The 25865-nt window shown below is 33.8% G+C and overlaps 3 protein-coding genes across 4 annotated transcripts; all 3 read right to left on the bottom strand.

Annotated features, from left to right (window-relative positions):
• Positions 1–321: 321 nt before the first annotated feature.
• LOC108328915 (clathrin heavy chain 1) lies at positions 322–12727 on the bottom strand. The gene is made up of 29 exons (XM_017562819.2): positions 12441–12727; positions 11911–12115; positions 10834–10922; positions 10660–10738; positions 10386–10513; positions 9592–9690; positions 9361–9469; positions 8591–8670; positions 8289–8516; positions 8136–8201; positions 7228–7344; positions 6714–6911; positions 6457–6573; positions 6200–6259; positions 5890–5976; positions 5457–5675; positions 5301–5363; positions 5109–5213; positions 4915–5027; positions 4547–4799; positions 4303–4439; positions 3948–4226; positions 2862–3864; positions 2107–2592; positions 1839–2009; positions 1572–1757; positions 1134–1256; positions 907–1017; positions 322–774 (listed from the first exon to the last, which is right to left on the bottom strand). Exons 1-29 carry the CDS (start codon positions 12483–12485, stop codon positions 628–630), a joined length of 5103 nt encoding a protein of 1700 aa, XP_017418308.1. The 5' UTR covers positions 12486–12727; the 3' UTR covers positions 322–627.
• Positions 12728–16858: 4131 nt separating this feature from the next.
• LOC108326855 (60S ribosomal protein L10a) lies at positions 16859–19424 on the bottom strand. The gene is made up of 5 exons (XM_052872357.1): positions 19273–19424; positions 18892–19111; positions 18313–18478; positions 17784–17989; positions 16859–17090 (listed from the first exon to the last, which is right to left on the bottom strand). The coding sequence occupies exons 1-5, from the start codon at positions 19275–19277 to the stop codon at positions 17037–17039; spliced, it is 651 nt and encodes a 216-aa protein (XP_052728317.1). The 5' UTR covers positions 19278–19424; the 3' UTR covers positions 16859–17036.
• Positions 19425–20474: 1050 nt separating this feature from the next.
• Positions 20475–23936, bottom strand: LOC108327105 (xylan O-acetyltransferase 1). 2 transcript variants are annotated; one of them, XM_052873841.1, is made up of 6 exons: positions 23626–23935; positions 22937–23493; positions 22669–22840; positions 22084–22283; positions 21788–21946; positions 20475–21175 (listed from the first exon to the last, which is right to left on the bottom strand). In XM_052873841.1, the coding sequence occupies exons 2-6, from the start codon at positions 23443–23445 to the stop codon at positions 20824–20826; spliced, it is 1392 nt and encodes a 463-aa protein (XP_052729801.1). In that variant the 5' UTR covers positions 23446–23493; positions 23626–23935; the 3' UTR covers positions 20475–20823. The 2 variants fall into 2 exon arrangements, with proteins under 2 accessions (XP_052729801.1, XP_017416320.1); XM_017560831.2 differs by having other exon boundaries at positions 22937–23936.
• Between the last annotated feature and the right edge of the window lie 1929 nt (positions 23937–25865).

Here is a 25865-nt window from a genome sequence, read left to right as displayed (position 1 = left end):
AAGATTTCAACTATCAGTATACTATGCACATAACAAAATATATTATTCATGAAAACTTGCAATTATACATTTTATGCCCTAAAAGTACTTGCTGAATAAAGAGAGAAAGAGAGCAATAAATAGTAATGTAGATATTGTAAAAATAAATAAAAACAGTGCAACAAATTCGTACCAATTCAAAACCAAGATCAAACCAGAAATCGAGGTAACGGAACACGCATTTTAAAGAAGATAAGATGCACACAACAGCATGCCAACAAACTGTAATCAGGTAGCTTCCATCACAAGGAAAAGTGGAACAAATCCATGAAAAACATGGGCTAGGAGTCAAAGTCGGTCTATTTCGTATTATGCTTTGGACCATCATTTAATACAAGAAAAATGGCTACATACAGAAAATCCTCGGCTAGCTCGTAAGAGAAGCCCAAAAAATGCCTCAACTATAAAAAATATTACAAAAATATGACACAAACCCCCGAACAGAAACTCGAAATTATTTTGACTAGAACCTCCTCCAATAGAAGCAAGGAAAGAATACTGCATTAAAATCCCAGAAGAAAATGTTTGAAAATAACCAAGCTGCTACGTTGCTCCCTGTATACATTTGAGCTCATGGCCGCTTTCCTGTCAGTAGCTGCTGCCCATGGGTGGCATACCGAAAGGAGGCATTGGAGGCATCCCCAATCCACCCATTGGAGGGGGAGGGGCAAAGCCTCCTATTCCAGGCATTGGTGGTGCGGGCAAAGCAAGAGGCAACAACTGAGAATACATATTCTGCAACGAGAGAGAACATTTTATGCAATGGGTATTCATATAGTTCAATCAAATAAGAATGTTCAATAAATGATCATCAAGGAGATAGAAAATATCAACTAAAGCAGGAAACAAAATGGCAAAACTAATTACCTGTTGTGCAATTACTTCCTTCTCTTCTTGCTCTTTAGCCTTCACTTGGTTCTGAGCTTCAATCTTGTCCTTCACCAGTTCATCAACTTTGCCAGTGTACTCGCGGATAAACTACAACATTAAAAAGAAGACAGTGAAAGAAAGCACAAGATAACACGATGAAAAGGACATATAGGTTAATGTATATATTTAAGTAATAAATAAGCAGGCACAAAAGGAATACAAACCTGCAAGAGATATGGGAAGGCAAAGTCAATCATGTTGTTCATCCAGGCCAACTCGATAGCAATGTCTGCCCGGATCAAATCATAGCAAACAAATAGACACGAGGCAAAGCATTCTTTCTTTCCCTGCATAAGCATGTAGAGAGAAATCTTACACTATATTGACCTCACTCACAATAAAACTCTCCAGAAAGTGAACGTTGATAACAAAACTCCTAACATCAAACTGGCAGAATAAGTTGTGAATATAAGCTTAAAAAAAATCAGTAACAGTACTAGTTGCAAATAACTTGTAAAACTGCATATGCCGTGGTGAGTGCTGCAGGTGTTGATATAGAGATCGAAAGCATAATAACTTGGTATCTTAGTCTTTAAATAAAACATGTTGAACGAAATGTTGCTAAAGAATGGATTATATGCCGTTGAAATTGAATTTGGTACCTGATCAATGAAATAAACAAGCAACTCCTCAGCAAGTTCACGGTCACCAGATTGTGAAGCTGTCTCCATGGCATCTTTGTAAAGGTTATCCTTTTTAGACAATGCAATGGACTGCTTCCATCTACCTGCCTTCTTGTAAATGTAAGCAGCAACACGCCTCATCTCAAGAAGGTCATGCTTTTCAATCTGTATTTCAGAATAATAGATAATCTATCAGCTTCCTAATATTGAATTGAAAATGGTCAACACCGAATAAATGCAGCTAACCTTTTGTGCAAGGCCTATTTGGTCAAAGTTATCATGCAAATCAATTGACTCGCGCAATCTATCATAGTCTTCCTCCTCGACATATATTTCATTCAGGGCTTCATTAACAGCAGACACATTGTTACTCTGAACTGCAACCATGTATGGCTTGACAAGACGGAGATGACCAGCCTATAAATACAACACAGAGTAAACATTCATTAGTGAAATAGAAAAAAAAGGTTATAGAGTAAACAACTGATGAAACTGTTGCCAGCATTAAAGCTACCTTTCGCATGATGTCAACAACACGTGCATGATCAACACGGAGAGCAAGGACATTCAGAACATCATTGATAAGATCAGGATGTTCTTGTAAATAGAAATGAACGGCCTTGTAATACAACTCAACATTAGCAACTTTGACGACAACATCTTTGAATTGCATATGGTCCCATGCTTCAGGTGAATGGTTCATGATGGTTGTTGCAGCATTATCAAACTCGTCATATTGAATGTACAAATAGGTCAGCTCCTTCCAATGTTGTTGTTCGTCACAAGCTCTTATAAGCTTTGGAATGTTGAGCCGGGTTGCAAATAGTTTGATATGTTCCATAAGCTTCTCAGGACGATATCTAGCATATAGAACTCCCAACTCAGTGAAGATACCCATATGTGCCCGTTCTAAACCTAAACCACTCTCCATGAGGGATATTAGTTCGTTGAAGCAACCTCTATTTTGGTAATATTCACTGACCTCTTCCAAGTCATCCACCTACCAAATTCACAATCAAAATTGACTTAACAAGCATCGCAAAGAGTATAAGCTCACAAGCAGCAGACTCAAGTAATGTTCACAAAACCTTCCAATCACCACAAGTTCACAGCATATTTATACATTTTAGTATCCATTTCCCCATTACATTTTGAAAGAACAAATTATTCAACCTTTATAATTTGGAATCAGATGACAGCTAAATAAGAAAAAATCCAGTTAATTTAAAAATTTACTTAATGAATTGCCAAACAAAAACAACAATTTACCTGAATAATAATGTTAAGCCCACATATCTGGGCCAAACGGAACTCCTCTGCATCAACACAGGCAAAGCAAACTTCCTTCCATGTTTTTGCACTGTTAGCTTTCCTTGCTGCATCAACTGCACCTTGGAACTGTTTCAACTTCACAAGTGTAACTGCTAACTTGGCCCAGTTAGATATAAAGGCAAATATGATTTTGGCAGCTTCATATAGTTCTTCATCATACAATCGGTCACCAACATTTTGAAGATTGGCTACATTTGGCATAAGAATGAACTCCTCAATGTCACTGAGCCTATCAATCTTTGCATATGCATAAATGAGCTCACTGTCCACCTTGGGTTCTTTAGTCTTCTGCCGAACCATCAGCAAGTATCTCACCAGGTCATGGTAAACATTGGCATCTTCAGCAGCTCGGATAACATCCAAAAATTGTGTAGTATCGTCTGCTCGTATAAAGGACTCAATGGCATCACTTACTAGTCCTTCCCTTAGTTGAGCTTTGGCCACTTGACTCCAAACAGCATCTTCTTCAACTCGGAAAGCAAACTCCACAGCTCTATCAATGCTATGAATATTGTCTAACAAGACATTGACTGCCTGGACATTTAAGTTGAACTTCTTGAAAATTGCAAATGCTTCCTCATATAATTGAGCCTCAACAGCCATATCTCCCACTGCAGGCCCATCAAAATTATCCAGTCTATTAATATAATCCATAACTCTGGATGGATCAGCCTTTATTGCTGTTAAAATAAGTAGATTCTGCAGATTAAAATTGCCACTGAATGCAGAATTCTGAAGGACAATCTTCTCAAGAAGCTCGATCAATTCATGAGGTAGATCAGCCGTCATGAAAGCCTTAACAGCAGCAGATACTTGTTCAGGGCTCTTGCTTTCAGGCAGAGCTGTAGATACAACCTGATCAATAAGTTGCCTTCTGTAGGCATTATCAGGGTTAAGAACTTTGTCCCAAAGATCAGCATCCATCCGCTCAACAACATATCTGTAATCCAAACAAAAGCAGGTAACCATTGGATCCAACGATAATTGTTTAGAGCAAAAAATACATAAATATAACCCACAAACCTTGCTTGTAGTTTAAACAAAGAATTTTTGTTTGTCACATTGATAAGTTCATCATCACATTGTCCACGCCTATAAGCTACAACTGCTAAGGTGGGATCACGTTTCTCACAATATTTGCCCACAACTCGAGAATCATAGTATGGGTTGGTAGTGAGAAAATGTTCCGGATTATTGTTGCTATCAATGATGATTTTACCCAGTGCATTGTGAACATGTACATCCTGGCTTCCCTCGCTTACAAGATGTTCCAAAAACTGTGTGAGCAAACGAAGCCGATTCCTGCATGACAAATTAACACCAGAGAAAAATTAGAAAGGTGAGCTCAAAAAGTGTAAGATTAGAGAACCGATACCACCTCTTCTCACACTCCTCCACAAGGGGCTCCACCGGCAGTAAGGAACGAACAGAGAGAATCAAGCCTTTGATAAAATCTTCTGGACACTCATCATCTAAAAGCTGCCCAACGACTAAAGGAGCATTCCCTGGGTTCACCTATAAAGCAAAGCAAAGCAAGACAGACAGTTAACACTGGAAAAGAGAAAGTAGGTAGTATTCAAGAAATAAAAAGGCTACTGAATTATAAATGCAAACTATAATACCTTCTGAACATAACCTTCAATGTAGCGGAGCATGTTGCTTGTGTATAGATAGTGTGTTAGATCTGGAACAAATCCAAATCGGTCACAAACATTAATCAGAGGTCGTGCATCGGGAAGCTTAGCCTCCATTAGAAAGTTCTTTGTTTTCTCAGCATCATAGAAACTTGATTCTCTAGTCACACGCTCAACCTCTTTGATTTGTCCAGTCTTTGCTGCTGCCTCAATGTACTTAAAGTGAATGTCAGGATCCTCACTGTCCATATTCAGGGGGACAGGGGAGAAATTAGCTGATATGAGACAATATCCCCTTTACAGAAGGCATCCCTTGTCCACCAGACAAAACAGTTCTATAAAAGTGAAAGAATTACCTGGAGCTCAAATATGATCCCAGGAAAAAATACAACCCTTCATATGACCTGAATTGCTCAAAAATCTTTATGCAGGCATCAATGCCCAACTGTTCACAATATTCTTTGGCAACCTAGACAGATATAAATAAGCTTTTAGTTATCAATAAAATATTAATAATTTCATATTATAGAAGAAAATTATAGTTTCATACCTGCACAATAATCTGTAGGTTGCCTCTAAGATTGACTAGCAATAAGTCTTTCATGCACTCTAATGCCCATTCTCGTGATAGAGTGCCAAAAAATTCAACAAGTGACTACAAGAACCGAAAAACCACTTAGTATTATTCAAATTAGCACAATGTTTCAATAGATAAACTATAGAAGCAATGGAGCACACAAACCTGCGGTTCAATTGCATGTGTATTTACAATCACACGTTTTATATCTGACAACTCTGTGTAATGCTGCATCAAAAATAATGTAATCAATAGAAAGAGGAGGCTTGTGGGTTAAATAAGAAAAAAAGTAAGAAGAAAACACATTTGGTGAGTCATTACTTGCAAAGCTCGCACATAAAGAGCAGCTTTTTCACAAAGTTGGGCAATACGAGGACGGTCATAATGACTGAACATGCCATTAGCCAAAATTGCATCTGCAACATTAGGGAAAGTAACCAGATTTATCTCCAACACCTTAGTTTGAAGGAACCCATGTTCTGGTAGATTTGGTTTCAGAACATCTAGGAGAAAGGCAGTTGCCTCACGGATCAAATTTCTCTGAACAGGACAAAAAGAAGGTAATACATGAACTGTCAATCAATAATAAATAATTACAGTAAAAACAATGAGGAAAAAGGACTAGGCGAGTGCTTGTACATAGAAATCAACATAATGCCACATAAAGAAACATTTCATAAATCAACGATCGTGAAGCATGAATATTATATTACTAATCACCATAATAATGACTTAATCATAGTAGATAAACAACCTGAAGAAATAAATCAGTTATGGTGTTATAATCAACTGGGCAACCTCCCTCCATTTGCGACATCATTAATGCAAAATTAACAGCACCCTACAAAACCAAAATGGAAAAAGAAAGAGTTGTTGAATTAGTTAGTACAACAACCAATTTTAGAAAATTGAGAATGAAAAAATAAAATAAAGTTCTATAAATTCTATTCAGAAAATATATAATTTGATAATCAGTATCTAACAGAGTGGAAGACAATGGAAGAAATACAAAGAAATAGCTCAACATAAATAGTGAAAATGAACTACATAGGGTACACTTATACCTGAGGATCTGATCGGAGAATTGTTTGCAAAAGGAAGAGATAGTCAGGTGTGTAGCCAACCTGTAGCCCAAAAGTAATGAAAATTATCAGCCACAAATAGCTCCATTAAAAGCAGAGATAAGATATGAAATGATGTTAATATAATGGTCAATTAAAATACTCTAGGCTAGAACAATATCAAAGAAATTAACAAAAGGAGCACCAAATAATCTGCTGAACAAAAATCAGTATAATTTGATAAATAAACAAGCCTCTACCTGCTTAGAGTATATTAGAATCTTGTCAAATTCCCTTCTCTCAGCAAAAGCAGCAACAACTTTTGGAGTAGCTCTGGCTTTGATGTATATTTTTAAAGCAAGATCATTATCCACAGTCTACACGGTAGAACACATTAAACGAAATTAACAAAAAAATCTCATTTCATATTAAATAAACTATTAGGTAAACAAAAAGCAAAAAAAAAAGAAAAAAGACAATCAATTAAAAGTATTTCAAAATTTCAAATGCAACCTACCTTTACAAGATCTCCTAGTTCCTCACTGCATTCAAGCTTGTCCTCTGCCAACCAATTCTCCAAAAGGTTTTTCTTGTTCTGGTTTACTACCAGCCTTGACAATTCTAATGACTCAAAGGCATTCAGCTTTCCTCTTGTCAAAAGTGTTCCAAAATACTGCAATAGTGGAGGAGTTTGCCCAGCTTGCACAGGAACACTCTGCCAAATAGAACAACTTGTGACACTTCACCCATGATAGTCTAATTGACCATGAAAAAGGACAAACAGTTCAAATTTCTTTAATCCTTTATCCATAAAAACAAGCAAAGATGAATGCGTAGGTTCAATTTGTTGAGGAAAGAGCACAAACAAAATATTTGATGGCTATGGGTGTGTTTATTCTTCTGTTGTAACCAAATTCAATGGGATTTTCCCACTTTCGAAAACAAAAATACATGAGAATGCCTGTAATGCTTGATTGGTATTCAGTTTGTTGAACAGAAAGACAAACAAGCACTGTAACTTATCACCACACCTGAAATTTTGCAACTGTATCAGGAGTGCGAAGGATTCCTTGTGGAGATTCAGCTGCAAGCTCAGCTGCTTCTTTATACTTTGTTTGGGCAAACAGTTCATGGAATCGTTCAACCACCTATAATGTCAACAAGTTAAGGACTAAAATTCACACACAAAAAAGGTAATGAAAAACAAACTAGTTTAAATGAAGCTAAGACACTCTCTAATCAAACAATACCAAAAAATTATCAAAATATTTGGAAAATAAATACATTATCAAAAACATTAGAGTGCAGATTTCATTAATAGAGAAAAAAAATGTAAAAGACTAAAGAAAAAACGTTTGTCGCCATACAGAATTCAGGTCACTCACATAAACTCCTTTGGTCCATGCATCTATCTTTTAGATGCATAAAAAATTTCTACATAAAAAATTGATGGTGTTAAAGAGATACAGAAAATATCAGCAACAGAAGGATGATTCTGTTAAACAGATATGTACTAACTAGAATAGAATAAGTAAATGCTGAAGAGAAATATTAGTAAAAATTCATTAAAGAAGAACACTAACAAATGCCTCACGGAACTGGATAAGGAATCCAAAGTGGATTTTTTTTCATGGGAAATTGTTATCAATGCACTCCATCATGATATGATTCATTTCCAATGCAATCACACTGTATTTCCGTTGAAAACTTTTTATTTACTAATTCATTTATCAATACCTTTAGGACACTCGTTGCCATAAGAGCCTTAAAACATTGTGCATTGTACAATAGAACGACCATACCAAATATTACACAAGTTGGCATTTACCAATTAAATAAAATCCAATCTAAGATAACACGTGAGATTCAGTAGAACCATCCTAAGTCCTGAAAGCACCCTAATGACAAAATAGCAAGTTCGATATGAAAACTCACATACCAATTTCTCAGCACCAGGAAGATTTCCTCGCTTGGCAAGATTAACCGCTAGCTCCAAATTGTTTAGCTGTGACAATAAAAAATGAAATTTGTGGAAATGTCACCTTGTTTCCCCCTTTACAATAGGAAAGTGATAACATGATCAGATACATACTTGACCACTGACAAAATTCACAATCGTTTGCTCATTAACAGTAGCCAATAACACCTGGCCTCTCCTGTTAATAGCATAAAAGCCTCCAACTGATGTAGCTTCTGACGTCAAAAATATAGGATCAGGACTAATTCTGTTCCTATATACAGCAGTAGCAGTCTCCAAATCATAGACAAATAGGAGACCAAGTTTCGTAATCACATAAATCAAACTATATTTGTGGGATATCTGCCAAAAGAGAAAATTATGAATCAAATACCAGCACAGTTTTACAAAATGAACAATTCTAGCAACCTTTGTACCTGCATGGCAACTGGAAAATCATCAGCAAAATCTGGGGGAAAGAAAAGGTCAGCTTGTTTCTTTGTAAACGATGGCTTCCCTGCAAAGACAATCGGTAAGGTAAATTCCGGAATGATGATAAACCAAATCAAAGATTATAAAACTATACAAATGATTTACAGCTATAATACAAAATATCTATCCATGCTTAAATACCCTCATTTCAGTATGCTGCTCACTTTATTTGTGAAGATAATCACAGCAGCAACTTCACTGACTTATCATTAAATAGAAAATCCAAGAGAAGACTGTCACCATCACATTATTCAAAATTTCCAATCATTCATTCAAATTTAGTAATCCCAGGAGCATGACCAATTCTCCAACAGAAAGCAGTATATTTCTTTATTATTAACTGAATCTATTGCCAATAATGAGTAACCTCCTCCATACTGATAGTGCAAAACATGATCACTTCAATTTATCCATCCACAACTTGAAGTTCAAGAAATCATTATTCTGAGTAGAAGAATTTTGAATAACAAGACAAAGGCACCTCTCTGGGCATATCTTTAAGAAAGGTCATTCTTCTCCAAACTTCGGTTCAATAAAGTTTATGACCAGTTTAAATATAGATTTATGATTTAACAGGAAAAGTAACCTTGGAAATTCGATATGGGACAAGGGCAACTAAATTGTAAAGTTAAGTCAGATTTGTCTAATAACAATATTGTCCATCAGATTAATTAATGCTGAAGAGACAGATATGCTAAAGAAAATATATACAGACCTGGCTGAGCACCCAGCTCAATAACATGCAACTTGGATATAATTTGACCAGCATTAAGTGTCTTAGTGGCAAAAGAAATCAAAACAGAAGGATTTTCATTCCCAGGAACCTGTCCAAAAAGCACTTCAATTTTTCTAGCACATTGTATGACAGTAACATGCTACAGAAATATTTATTTGTAAATATGAAATTAACGAAGGAAAGTAAACAAAGAATCATAAAGAGACACACTTTAAATTGAGCAAATGATGCAGCATGCGCTTCAAGAGCCTGGCTTCGTTGTTGATCCACAGAGAAGAGCTGCATGTTTCCTTTAACCAATTGTTGCCTCTATAGACAACACAACATACAAAAAGAAAAAAAACAAGATCAGACTCAAACAAATTCTAGTAAAAAGGAAAATGATTATTTCCAAGGATAATCTATCCCAATGGCATAGGCTATATAAATTGTTTTAAATTCAACTCCTCCTCAAAGTGGAATCCTTTGAGCTTGGAGTGTTGACACTACATAAGTCCATTTTTTTTCCTTAGAAAGCTTGAAACTCTATGAGAAACAAGGTTTAACGTTAAACCCAGACCACTTAATCAAGGAGGATTAATACCATGCCCAGAACAAAGCGTCCAATATAGCTTTCAGTTTTTTAATTTAAATATCATACAATGGTAGCAAAATTTTACACAGATAAATCCAATGGAAACATAAAATTAAAAAATAAAGACATGAATATGAGAAAAAAGAAAAAGTCTAAATAACTAAAACAAGAAACATTATAACCTAGTTACTATCTCCTAGGGAAAAGAAGAAAATATGCCTTTATATTTTTTTAAAATAAATGAAAAAAAAAGGATAATGGTAGTCAATAATAAATAGTGAGTGAATTGGGGTGTGGTGTGTTATTGGAAGAGACATTTGGAGAGTGTTAGTAGTACTTATAAATGTAAAATAGGACATACAAAATGTGTATACCAAAAAAATGTATCCCTTTTGTATAAAGTTATAGATGATAGACACTAGAGATATACCTCAGGGGAACCTGGAGCAATACCAATCAAGACCAACCATTTTTCTGAAGGATCACATCGATAATTAATTATTTGATTGTTTGCTAAATTCGCTGTTCTCTCAAACATCTTGACAGGTTCTGAGTCACCTACAATTTACATATATCACACAGAAATATCCTAGTAAAACATTTGAAGATGAGCAAAATTACGCTGAACAGCAATGGATAAACTGAAAAACATAATAGCACAAAACCAAGTTGTCAAGTGGAATTGCAGTTTATCAATTTCTTACCTTCAATTGACCAATGGTATACAGAGGTTTGTGTCACAAGACCCAACAACTTGGGGGTAATCCATTTCCAAAAGACCACCTGCACATGCAATGGGAGCATTCCACAAGGTTTAACAAAGCTCTCGTTATCAACCATCATTTAATAGTGGTTGTATACTTGTACGTAATAGTTACCTGCTCGGGCATCTGATACGATTTCATCTTCGCTTTCATTTCAATGTTAAAAATTTGTAGGTGATCTTGAGTTGTTCCTTGGAGTTGAGCTTCAAGAGAAGGATGCAACTTATAAGCAAATATAATCCAAAAGTAAATACTAATTAAAATGCAATGCAAACAGAAGCTTGTGATGTAATCAAATAAAACCTACAATTTTATCCCAATAGTTGGAATGCTATGAACAGTGAGCCCTTTTTACACTGGCTATTTTCCTTTGTTCTAGGGGCATTTTTTTCTTAATATGCAACCACTTTCATGCTTCTCAAATGATGGTATCGTGAATAATATATATAATCACAATGTTTAATTGGTCATAGATGAATGGTGAATGGTAAATACATTATCTGAACAATAAATCACGAAAAAGAACCACTTAACAGGTCTATGGCATTACAACCAATGAGATCAGTCCATCTTTAATAAACCTCGTAGGGATAAATTCAAAGCCTATTGGTGACTTCCCCTAATAATCATATTAGCTTAGCATGTGAGAAATGAAAGAAAAGTATGACAGTTTTCTTCGATAAAATTATATCACTTAAGAACATGATCTTTTAATTTATCATATTGGTAAATTGTTAAATAAGAATCAAGCAAAGGCACCTGTTTTACAATAATGTACCCCTAATGATCAGGATGCTTAAGGACACACGCACTCGGTACTCTGGTTAGTAGAACTAATGCTTGAGAAGCAAGTAAGGATCATAAAACCAAAATTAGCTCAGATCGTCTTGTTCAACTAAGTCCTGATACCATGCAAGAAGTGCATGTGTTATTCCACTCCTAAACAAGTTCAGACCAAGCTATTTTCATACGATGATGATAACGATTGCCTCAGTGGCAAAAACATAAGGAAAGTAAGCTTCATCTCTCCCAAAAAATAAATATATAAAGAATAAAAATTCCCAATATATACAATACCATAAAAAATCCAACTCAATACCGAAATGGCTTTAGTTAGATTATCCACAACAGTACTAGCCACAAACACAAGTCACAAATTCATGACAAGAATAAAACGAACTAGTATCCAACCTTTCAAGGCAAGGATTCTGGAATTGGGATTCATAAGAGCGGAATCTGCAGTAATAGGCCTCCTCAAAGGCTGATTCGGCATGTTCATATCAACGATAACCACGCTATTCTGCGGAGCCGTTTCTCGAACGCATATATACTTATCGGACTCCATTGTCACATGCGTGAACGTGATGAACTGCGGATTTATGCCAATGCTCGGCAACTGCAATCACAAATCACGCGACACGAGTTACATCACTTTCAATTCACAACACAATCTCACTCAACAGTTCAGAAAAAAGAAAATCAAGAAACATCTAGATCTATGCTAACTCAAAAATAAGAAAACAAAGTAGCGCAGTGAACTTCGTTACAACACGATCGAATTTGTTGCAGAACACTCCATTCGGAAAATAAAAGTTTAGTAGAGCGTAAGAGTGACTTGCAAAACTTTGATTGTTACTATCGGTTATAAAGATAGCAGGTGAAGTGGAGTTGCGAATTAAGCTCAAGAAATCTAGAGTAAACGAAGAGCGCAGAGAACTCACAGTGAGAGCTTCTTTCATGGCGATCGGAGCGTTAGCGGCCGCCATGACGGCTTGGATGGAAGAGTGAGATCTGCGGCGGCGATTGAATTGGAAGAGGAAGAAGAGTCAAAAGAGTGATACAAATCGGTGCGAGATCTGGAAGTAAGTTGGACCTCTAAAGAGAAAAGAGGGAGAGATCTACGGAGGAAGAAAAAAAAAAGGAGGTTCTGACACTAATAAAGCGGGCTTGGTGAGAATCGGAACGAGAAGAGAATTGAATTCCTTGGAAAAAAATAAACGACACGGAAACATTAAAGAATTCTCTCGTCTTATGAGCTAATAAAGCAAATTTACTAAAATAAATCTCAAAATTAAAATCCTACTTAAGTTTAGATTTACAGCCTAGCAATCGGGGATCTGAGTAATTTGATAATGATTTTGTTTACAACTGCCTCAAAATAAGGATTAAGAAATTAATATCTCAGCAAAAAAGGAAAACTAATAAATAAATCATTAAAAATATAATATTTACTGAAAAAGTTATATTAACATAACATATTAATTTTTTAATGGAAAACTCTAGATTATTTTTTCATTATTCTTTTTAGGTTTAGACCCTTGGTCCTCATTTTTGTATGGTAATCTCAGTTGGGTCCTCATTTTTGTAACTGTCTCAATTTGGTCATATTTTTTGTAAAAATGAATCAATTATTAAAGAATTATGATATGGCAAAATTGAAGGTGTCAAATAAGCTTCCAAAACCCTTCATATGAACATCAATCCTTTCACCTTCCTCTTCCCAACAGATTCCAGCATTGTCATTGACACGCTCCTCGACCTCGAAGCCAAGTCCCACGCCGTCTTCTCCTCCGACCCTAACCTCCGCAACCTTTCTTGCATCCTCTCCTCCCTCCCATCCCTAATCGATAAACTCCACAAACATAGCGGCTACTTCCCACGATCCCTCCTCCAACACTTACCAAAAATATTGTTGTTACAGTGACCTGGTATTATATCCCAAAAAAATATCCCTTCTTGTTGGTGGTGTTGGACCCTCTCCTTTCACCCCGGCTTTTCAGACAGATTTGTTGGGAGAGAAATGCAGGGACGAATGATGAATGAATGAATGAATGGAGGAAGATGATGCTCTTCTGGGACAACCGTTAAGATAAAATTAATTCATTTTTACAAAAAATATGATCCAATTGAGACAATTACAAATGAAGACCCAAATGAAATTTCCATAAAAAAATAGGACCAACCGAGAGTGAGAGTGTATACCTTCTTTTTACCACTGCCATTACCAAAACTGACATGATAGCTTAGGATCCAACTAATTCTTCTTTTGTATTCTTTTTTTATCATTTATTTTACTTCGAGGAATAGCTCCATTGAACACAACATATTGATATGATGACTGTACGAGTTTAATGTTTGTAATTGATCATTTATTGATGCTTGACTTGTCCGTAAATAATTTGACATGATTAACGTAATATGGGTTCTTTTATTAGAGAGCTCATACGTAGTAAATATATACAAATCAAAGGAGTAAAAAATAAAAAAGAAACAGACAAAAGCCATGGTCAGAGACACACTACTAACTCATTGGTGATGATGGGTATTTTACACCAACACTATTTTTCCTTTTTTAAAATAAACGACGGAGATAAAAATAAACTAATCTAATTAAATCAAGAAGAATAATATACTAAATTTATGTGATAGAACAACAGCAAACTTCTTATTACTAAAACTAGCAAAAACGCAGCGCTATGGCTTGGTATTTTTTAAATATTAATTATAAATAAAGTGTAATATTTATTTGTATATATCTATATATATTTTTGAAAAAATAAATATATTAATTATTTTAAAAAGTATATTATACTTTTCAATGAGTTTCTTTAATTTTGTGTAAAATACATCACACATAATTTTTTCAATTTTAAAAAACTGAAAAAAAAGATAATATAAATATATGACATGGTAATGATATATAATATAGTATAAGAGATTGAATATTAATCATAATTTAAACATGTAAAATATTTACTCTTTAAACTATTTTATTTTATTATTATGGTGATAAATATCACTTACTATATTAAAATAATATTATATTTTTATATTTTTATAATATTTTATATATTTTTAATATCTATTTTATTGAATTATATAGTGATTTTATTATATTACGACAAATTATATTTAAATATTTTATTAATAAATTTTATTATGATTTTGTTATGCTATTTTAAGAGATAATGGGTTTTAAAACTTTTTCATTTTGTTTATGTCTTTTAGTAATCTTTTGAAGTTTACTCGTTTAGTTTTTAATATCATAATGAATTTTCAAAATCTGGTGAAAACGCATTGTTGTTATTATTATTATTTTTTATTATTATTATTAGGTTTAATTACTAATTGAGTAATGGAGAATGAAGATCATGTAATTGGTATATTAAAGCTCTATTTTTATTATTTGCTAGATATCTTTTCAATATTAAAAGTGGCAAATATCTCACTTTATCCCAAAGTGAAATTATTAAAAAAAGTTGTATTCAAAATCATAATAAAATAATTTATTATGATGACTAATATATTTAGAAATTATGACGTTTATTATTTAAATTACTTTATTATTAAACAGTATTTTCAATATTGTCATAAATAATATTATTAATGTTAATAATAAAAATGAAATTATTAAAACTTTCAACTTATTAAATAATATTTAATAAAAATAAAATTTTTAAACAATTATTAAGTGGAGATGGTAGAGAGAAACTAATTTTCAATTTATAAAACTGTCCATGACGATTAATATTTAAAAAATAATTATATTAAAAAAAAATAGGAATAACAAATATAAAGGTCCTCTTTATGTATAATTATATATTTAAAAATTAAAATGTTTATTATTTAAATTACTTTATTATTAAATAGTATTATCAATATTAATATTGTCACAAATAATATTATTAATATTGATAATAAAAAATAAAATTATTAAAACTCCTGACTTATTAAATAATATTTAATAAAAAACCAATTATTAAGTATACGTGATAGAGAGAAAATGTTTTCTCATTTATGAAACTGCCTATGGTTAATATTTAAAAAATCGATAAAGAATTATATTAGAACAGGAAAATAGAAATAATAAATATGTACACAAAACAAGATATCTTTTTATATATAGTTATAGATCAATGTGTTTCCAAAATATATCCTCATTATATATAGTTATATATTTTTAATTCTTAAATTAGTAAAATTATTAGTAATAGTACCGGTATAGATAAATAATGTTAAATGTTTATAGAAAGTTAATACCATCTCATTATATAACATTATATGCTTATATATCATCTTCAATAAATTATTCTAGATAAATACTCCAATTATATTTCTATCATCAAAGTTTATTTTATAAGAAAACACTATTAAAGAGCTATAAGATAGACTTAATGATAAAAGTTGAAAGGGACTTTGGAAGAAGTTTGGATTTAACTCCATTCACTAATAAGAGTGGTTTGGAGAATTTCAAAAAATGATGATGGTGAAAAATATAAATCCTATAAAGTTAATACAACATTATAAAAATTAAAACAATGTTTCATTATTATAATAAAAATTGTAACATTTTATTACTTAAAAAATATTCTTATTAAGAATTTTTGTAAAACTATATGTTTGGCTATCTTAAAACAGTTGTGTAATCCTAAATGCCCGATTTCAAAGCACTATTAAAAACATTGTAAGCAAATTAGAGAAGGGTCATAAAATAAATTAATAGTTTCAAAGGTAGATAATAAATTTAATCACCCTTTAACTTATTGATGCAATTCATTTCATTGAATATAAATGCCAAGAATTTTTATTTTTTTAAAAAGTGTTTATCTTTAAATGTACATAAATGTATATCTTTCTAAAGCGAATAAAACTCACATTCAGAGGAAATCAAAAGCGGCAGCTGTGCATTTCCAATAAAGTACTCATAACAATAAGAACGACAAACAATTTCCATAACACAATAGAAAAGAAAAATTATAATCGAGACACCATTTTAATGTTTTGCACCGCGGATGTTCTATTTAAATAGCCTTAAAAAAAGTTATCAGGCTTGCACACACTAAATATATATTTTTATTTTAAATCTTAAAAATTAAACATCAACAATCCAATTTAAAATAATGACTTTTACAAAGATCCACAAGTAATTGTCATTTTTATTTCCACAAAGTACCTTATTTCAGACACAGCACAAAACTTGGGGCCTTAGATATTATCTTCATAGTGTTAATCGGCACAACAAAATTCACAGTTGAGGTTAGCACTTTCAAGAAACCACTTTTAGATATTTTCTACCAGATAATAAGTTTAAATGGGCAGCATCATAAGGATGAATTATAGCAAATAGGGCAATAACATGTAAACAAGAAAGCAGAGCAAAAATTAACGCATATCATTATCAAATGTTTGAACAAGATCACGAAACACTAACAACAAAAGTCCAACCCGCAAAACTGTATCAAGATGAAAATTTGCATCTAGCTATTGAGAAATGTATTATGCGCCATAACATTCACCGAATAAAAAATAGATATCCCTCAAAAGACACGGTAAGATTTTCCCATGGTACTCTTCAGATACAAGCACCTAACCTGAAATCAACAAAAAATTACATTAGCCGATGATTGTCTGGCATATAATCAAGATATAAAATATTCCAAGGATAGGAAAAAAGAATACGTGACTAATGTAGGATTGGATACTGAAACTTTAGAAATAATACTACTCCATGTCTAGACCTCCAAAGTCAAGGGGACAAATTTCCATAAAATGCTAACCAGCATTCTCCAAAATTTTATTCACCGATTTTGAACAATTCGTAAAAAACTACTCTCTTAACCAATCCTAAAACTATACAAACAATAAAAGTTCACTCAGCTATTCCAAATCATAAAACAAGTAAAGAATCCATCAATTTTGTCCCTAGAACTCTAGTAAAATATATTAATATTGGAACTAAATTCATAGGTATCCAATACAATATGGATAACTTGAATATAATCCCTTTAACTCTATTATAGACTGTTTATGGCATAATGTAATACTTGAAGGACCAAATCAGGTTTAATCCATGGATTACGATATGATAAAACCTATGTCGTAATCATGGATTCGGTCGACGCACATAGTATATAGCCGAGCCTCTTTAGTTACACCAATAATTCCTCGTAAATCAAACATGATAAGCAGAAAATGGCTAGAAAAACATGATTTATTGAAAAAGCACAATAAAAAAGAATGTGGCAGAGAAAATGGTTTTAGTAAAAATTGAGTGAACTACTCACATTTTGCCAGTTCTTTTTCAATAAGGATACCAGGAAGTTAACACTCAGTTGAACATTTTGGAAGATTTGTTTTTCCTCCATACTGACATTGCCCACGGCTACTCCCATGCACAGCACTTTCTTGAGTTGAAATTTGACCATAGCCTTAGACTCGTTTACCTTTGACTCAAGAGTTTCCTGATGAGTAACAAGTGTAGGGAATTTTCCTGTATAGTTTACACAACACATCAAACTCAGCTACAATGGAAGAAATAAGAAAACAAAAACAAAAGATTCTATCAAACAAAGTAGTCCACAACACGCAGGGGAAGGGATCGCTTAATTTGTGAACAGAAAGTAATTCAAGATATCATAATGCAGTTCATATTTACAAACAAAAATTAAATATCATGTGACCAAAGACTAATAAAAAGACTTCAATAATGCCCTAGTGTTAAAATGATAAGAAAGACAAAAGCAAAACACCAAATATCTAACAATTTAAAATAAATAAGTACCCTAAACAGAGAAATAAAATCGGAATACATGCCTGCCTTGTTTAGACCAGGACCCAACAGACGTGGAATCTGCTTAATAACTGCTTCAGAAGCTAAAAAGGCATGGTACTTTTTAGCTAGTTTCTTCACCAACTTCTTGTTCTTGTTTAGCTTCTTCAAAGCTTCGACATCCATCCAGTCCAGTCCTATCTTCTCGGCCTGCGATTTAGAATAAAAAACATTAACACAACAAACTTAACAACAGCTGAACAACAATTTTCAACTAACTCTACAACAGAAACATAAAAGAAACAAAAATCAAATCCACATGGCTGGCATTTATATCTTGGATTGAAATTACAGAATTTCAAAAACGTCGTATTATCAACTTCCAAGAAACTTAAGAGATTACCGACAGCCAGTAAATTGAATAAATCAAATAGTAGGCAACTAACATAAGCAAACAGAATAAAACAAGCATGGTTTTACAGTCGAAATTAGCATACAATAATCTGGTGCTGTCATAAAATACTTAAAAAATAATAATAAACCTCGCTTTGAAACATGGGGTGGCCTGCATAACCTATTTAAATACCAACAGAAACAACTTGATTAATACAGCAGGTAGATACCTCTTCGACATGTTGTGCATCACCAAGCATGCATATTTTCATCTTGGGGCGAGGAATGTGGGGCAACTTGACAGAGCCACTGAAACGTTTGTCCTTCTGTGGATCATAGTTTTTCAGCCCAATCTGGAGTTCGATAGTCTCCACAAATTTGCGATTCTTCTCCTTGGAATCGGCCATGATTCCGGTGATAGCTTCTCGCAAGGCATCACTCTGAAGCTTACTACACCACAAGCATCCAACAACAAATCAGAAACTCAAACAATAGTAAACATTATTCATCAATGAATAGCAATGAGGGATATCGTCCACATGATAAAAAAGCATAATAAACAGGCAGGAAAACGGTGAACAGAAGCAAATGGAAGAAAAAAGTATAGGCACCTCATCTTTTCCAATCAGCGGCAAAGGATCTCACAGCGCTGTGAAGAAAAAAACCAGACAGACAAAATGGTTATCTGGCGGAGCAGAACAAAGAGAGACAAAACCCCAATGGCAAACGTTCAGAGTAGAGAAAATACCTGAAGCCGATAACCCTAACTAGGTCATGCGGCTGAAAGAATCAGTATATACTATGGACCGGGGGAAAGAGGTGGGCCGGGCCTGGTTTCAAAATAATTCAAATGGGCTTCGGCCGAAAGATCTTCTGTTTAGTTTTATTTATCCAAAATATGTTCTTTTATTTTAATCTTTGTGAATAATTAAAACATGTTTACGAACTGTAAGTTTATATTATTTTAATAATAAAATTATATGAATATTTAAATATTTCCAAATCACATTTTTCGATTTTTTTAAATAAATTTTAAAATGATAATTTTGAAAAAAAAAATACGAAAAATCATACCAATTATGTCTCTATATATTTGGTTCATGACCATTCAGAAAAATAAATAAAATATAAAAGGCAAAAGGCAACACCACATTTATTGTTTTTTCGTCGAAATGCAACTGAATTATTTACAGTCATAACAATCCATAAGTTTTAACATTTCAGCTGATTACAGCTCTTACATATTATTATTAGTTAGATTATAACAAAATTTTACCAAACTGGCTATACATTTTTCTTTTTCTTAGAATAACTAAGATCAATTTATTAAATCGCCACTCCAACTGGACTAAGGGTTGATCTCAGAACGACTAATATTAATTTATAAACTATCACTCTAACTGAATTGTGGATTAATCTTAACTAAAACAACTAAGATTAGTTTATTAAATCACCATTCCAACTGGAGTGAAGGTTGACTATGATTAATTTATCAAATCATCACTCAACATAGTTAGAGGTTAATCTTAGAATAATTAAGATCACATTGTTACAGTTTCTTTTAATCTACAAGAATCTTTTACTTGAAAAGATATCAAGTAAATACTTCCTTATATTTTACTTTTTACTGAAAAAAGTTATAACCCGGGATTCATGCACGGTTTTCTTAGTTCGTAGTATCACCAATTTATTGATATGTAGACAAAAACAATTACATGAGTGGTTTTGTTCCAATTTTGTATTCTCCCATGATACCACAATATGTAAACATTAAATGGTGAATAAATTAAACGTTTATACAAAAACATTGATGTACAACAGTCCAAACACATACAATGTATAGTTGATTTATTTTCTCTTCAAGAATTCATTGTACAATTCGTTTGTTTGTGCTTCTAACCTCAACCAAATGGACTCAACAAAGAAGAAATAGCAAGAGGAAACAAAAGGGGTGAAACTGAAAAGCAACGCCAATTCCTAGATCTCAATCTACAAGTATAGAAAGCTAAGAGAAAATGTCTCAAGAAAATTTACAACTTACAAGAACATTGAGACAAGACTAAAAAACGCCGAGGCATGAAGAAAAAGAGAGTAAAATTTATAACAGTTATGTAAAGAGTGAAATGAGGAGATTTGTAAGGATATTTATAAGTTGTTGTTAGTCAAGATTGAGAGATGATATGTGTATAAAGGAACTCGTTCCATGTGTCAGGTAAGCCAGGTAGACACCAATGGATACAATCTGCATAGGTGGCAGGATCAGCTTGTTGCTCTGGAGTCAACATCTTGCCTTGGCGTATGGTGTAAACAGATGTGTGTGCATCTTTTCTGAACTCTGACAAGGTTGTGATGTTAAGGAACTTCACTGGCACCACCTTCATTGACTGTGTCACATTGTTCGCTACAACAAAAAGCCGTCTATCGGTACCAATTTCTAATGTGTTCGACATGTTCACAATTGGGGTGGTCTCCTTAGCACATTTTATTCCATCTGGATTGTTCCAAGCCTCACTCCTACAAAGTCATACATGCTTAGATTTGTAATCCATAGGTTGTTTGGTGTGTTTTAAAACATGTCATAGAACAGAATGTCATACGGAGACTATCAGTGAAGGCTTACTTATATGACAGTATCACACTACAACTATCCACAGAGACTCACCTAGAAGATCACGGTGTACCCGATACGTTTTTCACAATCAAATATAAAGCTTTTCAACCATACAACCATGTTATTTGTGGGTCACCAACCCAACTACCAAAGATCCAACGTGAAAATACCAACTATGTTAATTAGATCACAGAAAGTAGGGCTTCACCTGATTAATGACACAACAAATATAATACAGCGTTTGAGGATTACTAAGCTCTACGAGGATTTATTATAGTAGTTCAGAATTGAGACAAAATTGGCAACTCAATATCATAGCCAAAAAAGTGGTCATGTGCAACTTAGTTTGGGGACTGTAAAGTAAAGTAATCCATGAACGTGATGAAAAAGCAAGCGCTAATTAACATTAGACACACCAATTGGAATCAGAAAAAAAGCAGTCTATCGTGTCGTAGTTTTTGACCAGAAAATCACTTTTCCTTCTTAAACAAATGAAATTAAGGTTTGAGCATTACTTAATATGAAGAGGGGACATGCTGGAGAAGAAAACTTTGGTGCGATTTGGATCAATGTTGTCTTCCACCCATTTGGACCACGTGTTGAGGACTCTCCCATACGCTATTGGGCGAGGGACTTCATCGTACTCCGTGGATCCTTCATCAAACGATCCTCGTCTTTTGCAATACACACACATCACACGACAAACATGAACACTTATAAGTCTATTGCATTTTTTTTCTTCAAAAATAAGATACTATGCACGATCGAATATAGATTTGGACTGGAGTGAATTAATATATGTGGTGCTTACAAGACTTTCATAGTGGCGGTATTCATCCACCATATGTAAGTGTTAAAGATAAGATAGTCCACATTCTTCCAGTTCACAGCATGCTTTTCAATGGATTCAGGCATGATGATACGGTTCAATATGCTGTGCATTTTTGGATCATCTGAGTTTGACTCTACAAGGAATGGTGCCCAGTAGAACTCAACCGTAGCATTGAAATCCTGCACAAACCAAATCTGTCATATGAATGCTATCCCACGATATAAGGCTTATGTATGGAATTCCTTAACTACCGGCGTGATTGGTGCAGTATTGGAAAGTCAGAAAGAAAGACTAAAGCCATAATAATAAATAAAAGTGGTCAAATAATTAATCAGTGAGCTGCTCAACATGATGCTGATGGCAATTTAGTCAATAGAGCAGCACTTTGGTAGCCAATTATTATTATGCCCTTGATTAATCATTATGTCAAATTATGCCGACAAAAAATGACCAGCCATATCTCCTCTACTTTTTTCCATATCTTTATCATATTCAAAACCAGAGTAGACAAAATTTTCAGCAGAGAATCAGGAAAAAGAAATAAAAAGAAGAATAAACACAAACCTCAATAGTGAAAATAGAAAGAGAACCATTCTTGCTCAAGCTCTTTTTGACTTGAGGAACAGCAGACTGGACCAAACAAATCATTGATTCCCATTGGTTCCTATTCAACGAGTCTCCAACAAACATAAGCCTCTTCCCTCTGAGCTTCTCAAGCAAAAGTCTCGGTTTGAAACTTCAAAAGTTAATACAAATTTAATCAATTGATAACAAAATTATCAGTAAAGCAAAGAGAAATAAGAAAAGAGAAAGTTGAGGGGTTAAAGTGTACTCGGGCAAAGAGCAATCTCTGGGCTGCCATCTCCAATTCTGATAGAGAGAATCACGTCTTCCATTCTTCATGCAAGTGACTTGTGAAGTGAGGAATTCGCACTGGTCTTCTTTGTACAGAGGGTGTGTCAAGTTGTCAAGAACCCAATCCCCAGTAAACAAGTCACAGTCTTCTGGAGGCAACACGACATCTTCTTTTTCTTCGTCATACTCTTCCAAAATCTTCTCTTCTTTCTCTTCTGCCACAGCAGCTTTCAAATCAATTGGTTCTCGATTTTCCTCCTCGGAGTCCTCGACCTGTCTTTTCTCAAGTTGAGTTCTTGAATTCTTGGAAACCGTTTCTTCTTGTTCCGGTTTAGCTTCTTGGATGTCTTCAGCCTTAGGCCTCAAGAAGGTGAACTCGGCCATTGACTTAACGTCCTCGTTGTAAATGAATACCCCAAAGAGGAATATGGTGAACACCACCACGAAAATGGAGATGCTAACGCTGCTGTTTCTTTTGCCTTTCATTGTTGTTGCGGTTTCTGAGTTTGGAGGATTGTTCTTGCGCCGAGGGGGCTGCATGGTAGAGAGAAAGAGTGAGCAAGACAAGGCTTTAGCTTGAGGGTGTGCTGGGAAGGGAGGGAAAGATGGGAAATATAGAGAAAGAAATGAACAACATTGAAATAGAGAATTTTTCTAATAACTCACTATTTTTTAGTATTAGGTTGTGTTTGTTTAATTGGGGTGGGTGAAAGGGTGTTTTCTTTGCAGAAACTGGGATAGAAGAGGGTGCTGTATTGGTGAAGTGAAGGAAGGTTGTCTTTCTCAAGTTCTTTGTTTTCTGAATTTTTTAAATCGCTATAATCCATTTGCAACCACTTTTGAACCTCTCTTCCTCCTTTTCAGACAATAACTGAGGGAGAGGAGTGATCTCAAAGCCTTCAGGGTTGGTCCTAGTCCGAGTCAGTTGAATGAAAAGGGTGGTCTGTGTGGTGTGGTTCAGGCTCTTTGGTAGACACAATGTTATTTTCATATTGCAAGGTTGCATTTTTTTATCATTGATTGGTCAGAGACTAATCTTTCTTTTTCTTGGTAGAGGGTTACGATGGTTAGATTATGTATTGACCCCACCAGAGAGTCTAGAATCCATTAAGTCAATCGTTATATAATTAAATAGGAAGTTAAATATATTTTTAGTTATTATAATATTAGGTTCCCTGGCAATGAGATTAATTTTTCACGTAATTTATTTCACTACATTTTTCAGAACTTCAAAGAAAAATAGAAGAGACAAGGATGAAACAAAAATAGTAACATGATAAGAAGAGGAAAAATAGTAAATTGTGCAGTGTATGTAAGGATAGTATTACTAAAAAAAATGTATGAACATAGAGTCCAGTTAAGTTATAGAGCTCAAACCAATTAAAGAAACATAATTGAATGTTCTGTATAGTTTTGGCACAACGTATCAGATGAACTCTGAGAAGTTTTAACTACATTTTGTCTATCAGTAAGTTAGCAGAGAGTGTCAGATTCCCCTCCCAGCAAAGTTATATATGATGAAAACATTTTAAAATTAGTTTTCTAAAAGATGATTTAAATATATAAAGAAGTAAAAATGTTTTTATCCGGCCTAACAATATTCTATCTGGGATGACCCCTTGTAAAAGCCCTGGTGATCAAGGCAGAACATTTGGATCGATTAGCTCAAACTCATCCCTCATGGTGATCATGGATATTTCATCTTTCTAGTTGGTGTGCAACTAAATAAGCCTCTTCTCTTCCGTTATGAGTTCAAGATAAAAAATTTTTGAAGACTACTTTACTATCTTTGTCTAGTCATTCAACTAGTTGTTTTCGACACAACATGAACCTAACCTAAATCACAATCGTCAAAGCTAATTAATAGTTAATACTTTCTTAAAAAGCAAATCTTCAAATTATTATTACCTTTATATTGGAGAAAAGTAAAAGCTAAGGAATCTTTGTGATATTTTATGATTAATTTGGTTTGATGGTGGGCTCATGCCTTTTTTTCCAAGTTAAGATAATAGGCAAGAAGCTACAAAAGTGGTAAGCTTCAAGAAAACACAAACATGTATGTAAGTGTGAATTCATTTTAGTTTCAAAGGCAAACTGCTGAAAACATCGAGGCCATGTTCTCCTCAGTTCTCTCAAAATCTCCCTCCTTAACCTTCATCATCACTCTTTCAAACTCTTTTATCTACTTTCAGCTAGGTGGCAACTTCACAGTATAAAAGCCAAAACAAGGTTGATCAAAAAGTAAGAGGTTTAACAACCTAATAAATTTATTGAAAATATAACCCAATCTCATCTAACCGAAACATAAAAAAAGGATACAGCGACGGAAAAGGAGCCCTTAAAATTATATTAATAATGTCGAAAAGTGAAGGGTTGTTCATCAGATACTTCCATAGGATGAGTAACAACTCGTGTCCCATTTCCTCTAGTCGTTGTTTTCAAATGCAGATGCTTTGCTTTCAGTTTGAAGTAGGTCTATCTTTTTCGGTTAAGAATGAAAAGAACAAGATAAAACAAAGTAGGTTCTACTTCTCCTCACGCATGTTTCAAGCCATATATATATATATATATTCAACTCACGGCTGCTGCAGTTTGATGTAGTTCAACTACTCTTTGACTGATGAGTCAATCATTGGTGTCAGATACTCGATAGCTTCCAAAGTAACCTTATTGCACAAATATTTAAGAGTGTTATGTTTTTGCAGAACAAGTTTCGTTCAATACCTTCTCACTTCTCTTATCTGAGAAAAATAATGTTATGCAGAATACACGAGAACGTGTCTTCAGTAATATTAATTTAAAATTGAAAAACATTATTTGAAATAACATTATTGTTTTAGTCGGTTAAGTTGTCAGAATACCAGATTTGGCCTTTTAAATTCCTAGACATGTGTCTGAGTTTATTT

Source organism: Vigna angularis, chromosome 2 (assembly GCF_016808095.1).
Source record: "Vigna angularis cultivar LongXiaoDou No.4 chromosome 2, ASM1680809v1, whole genome shotgun sequence".
NCBI classification, from domain to species: domain Eukaryota; kingdom Viridiplantae; phylum Streptophyta; class Magnoliopsida; order Fabales; family Fabaceae; genus Vigna; species Vigna angularis.
Note: the sequence above shows the minus strand (reverse complement) of the source record. Positions and strands in the feature narration are given on the sequence as shown.

Bases quoted from the DNA above. Each gene is read 5' to 3' on its own strand.
- LOC108328915 (XM_017562819.2), bottom strand. From the start codon at position 12,485: ATGGCGGCCGCTAACGCTCCGATCGCCATGAAAGAAGCTCTCACT. The intron at 8,671-9,360 runs GTCTGTATATAT...TTGTCTTTGCAG, and splicing joins TGAGCTGGGTGCTCAGCCAG to GGAAGCCATCGTTTACAAAG. The intron at 6,574-6,713 runs GTAGGTTGCATT...TCTACCGTGTAG, and splicing joins AACTAGGAGATCTTGTAAAG to ACTGTGGATAATGATCTTGC.
- LOC108326855 (XM_052872357.1), bottom strand. The intron at 17,990-18,312 runs GCATGTATTCCG...TAAACTATACAG, and splicing joins TCCTGGTCTAAACAAGGCAG to GAAAATTCCCTACACTTGTT. The intron at 17,091-17,783 runs GTGAGTAGTTCA...TGTTGATTTCAG, and splicing joins TGAAAAAGAACTGGCAAAAT to GTTAGGTGCTTGTATCTGAA.
- LOC108327105 (XM_017560831.2), bottom strand. From the start codon at position 23,499: ATGCAGCCCCCTCGGCGCAAGAACAATCCTCCAAACTCAGAAACCGCA. The intron at 22,284-22,668 runs GTTTGTGTTTAT...TGGTTTGTGCAG, and splicing joins TTTCTATTTTCACTATTGAG to GATTTCAATGCTACGGTTGA. The intron at 21,176-21,787 runs GTAATGCTCAAA...ATGACTTTGTAG, and splicing joins ATGTCCCCTCTTCATATTAA to GAGTGAGGCTTGGAACAATC.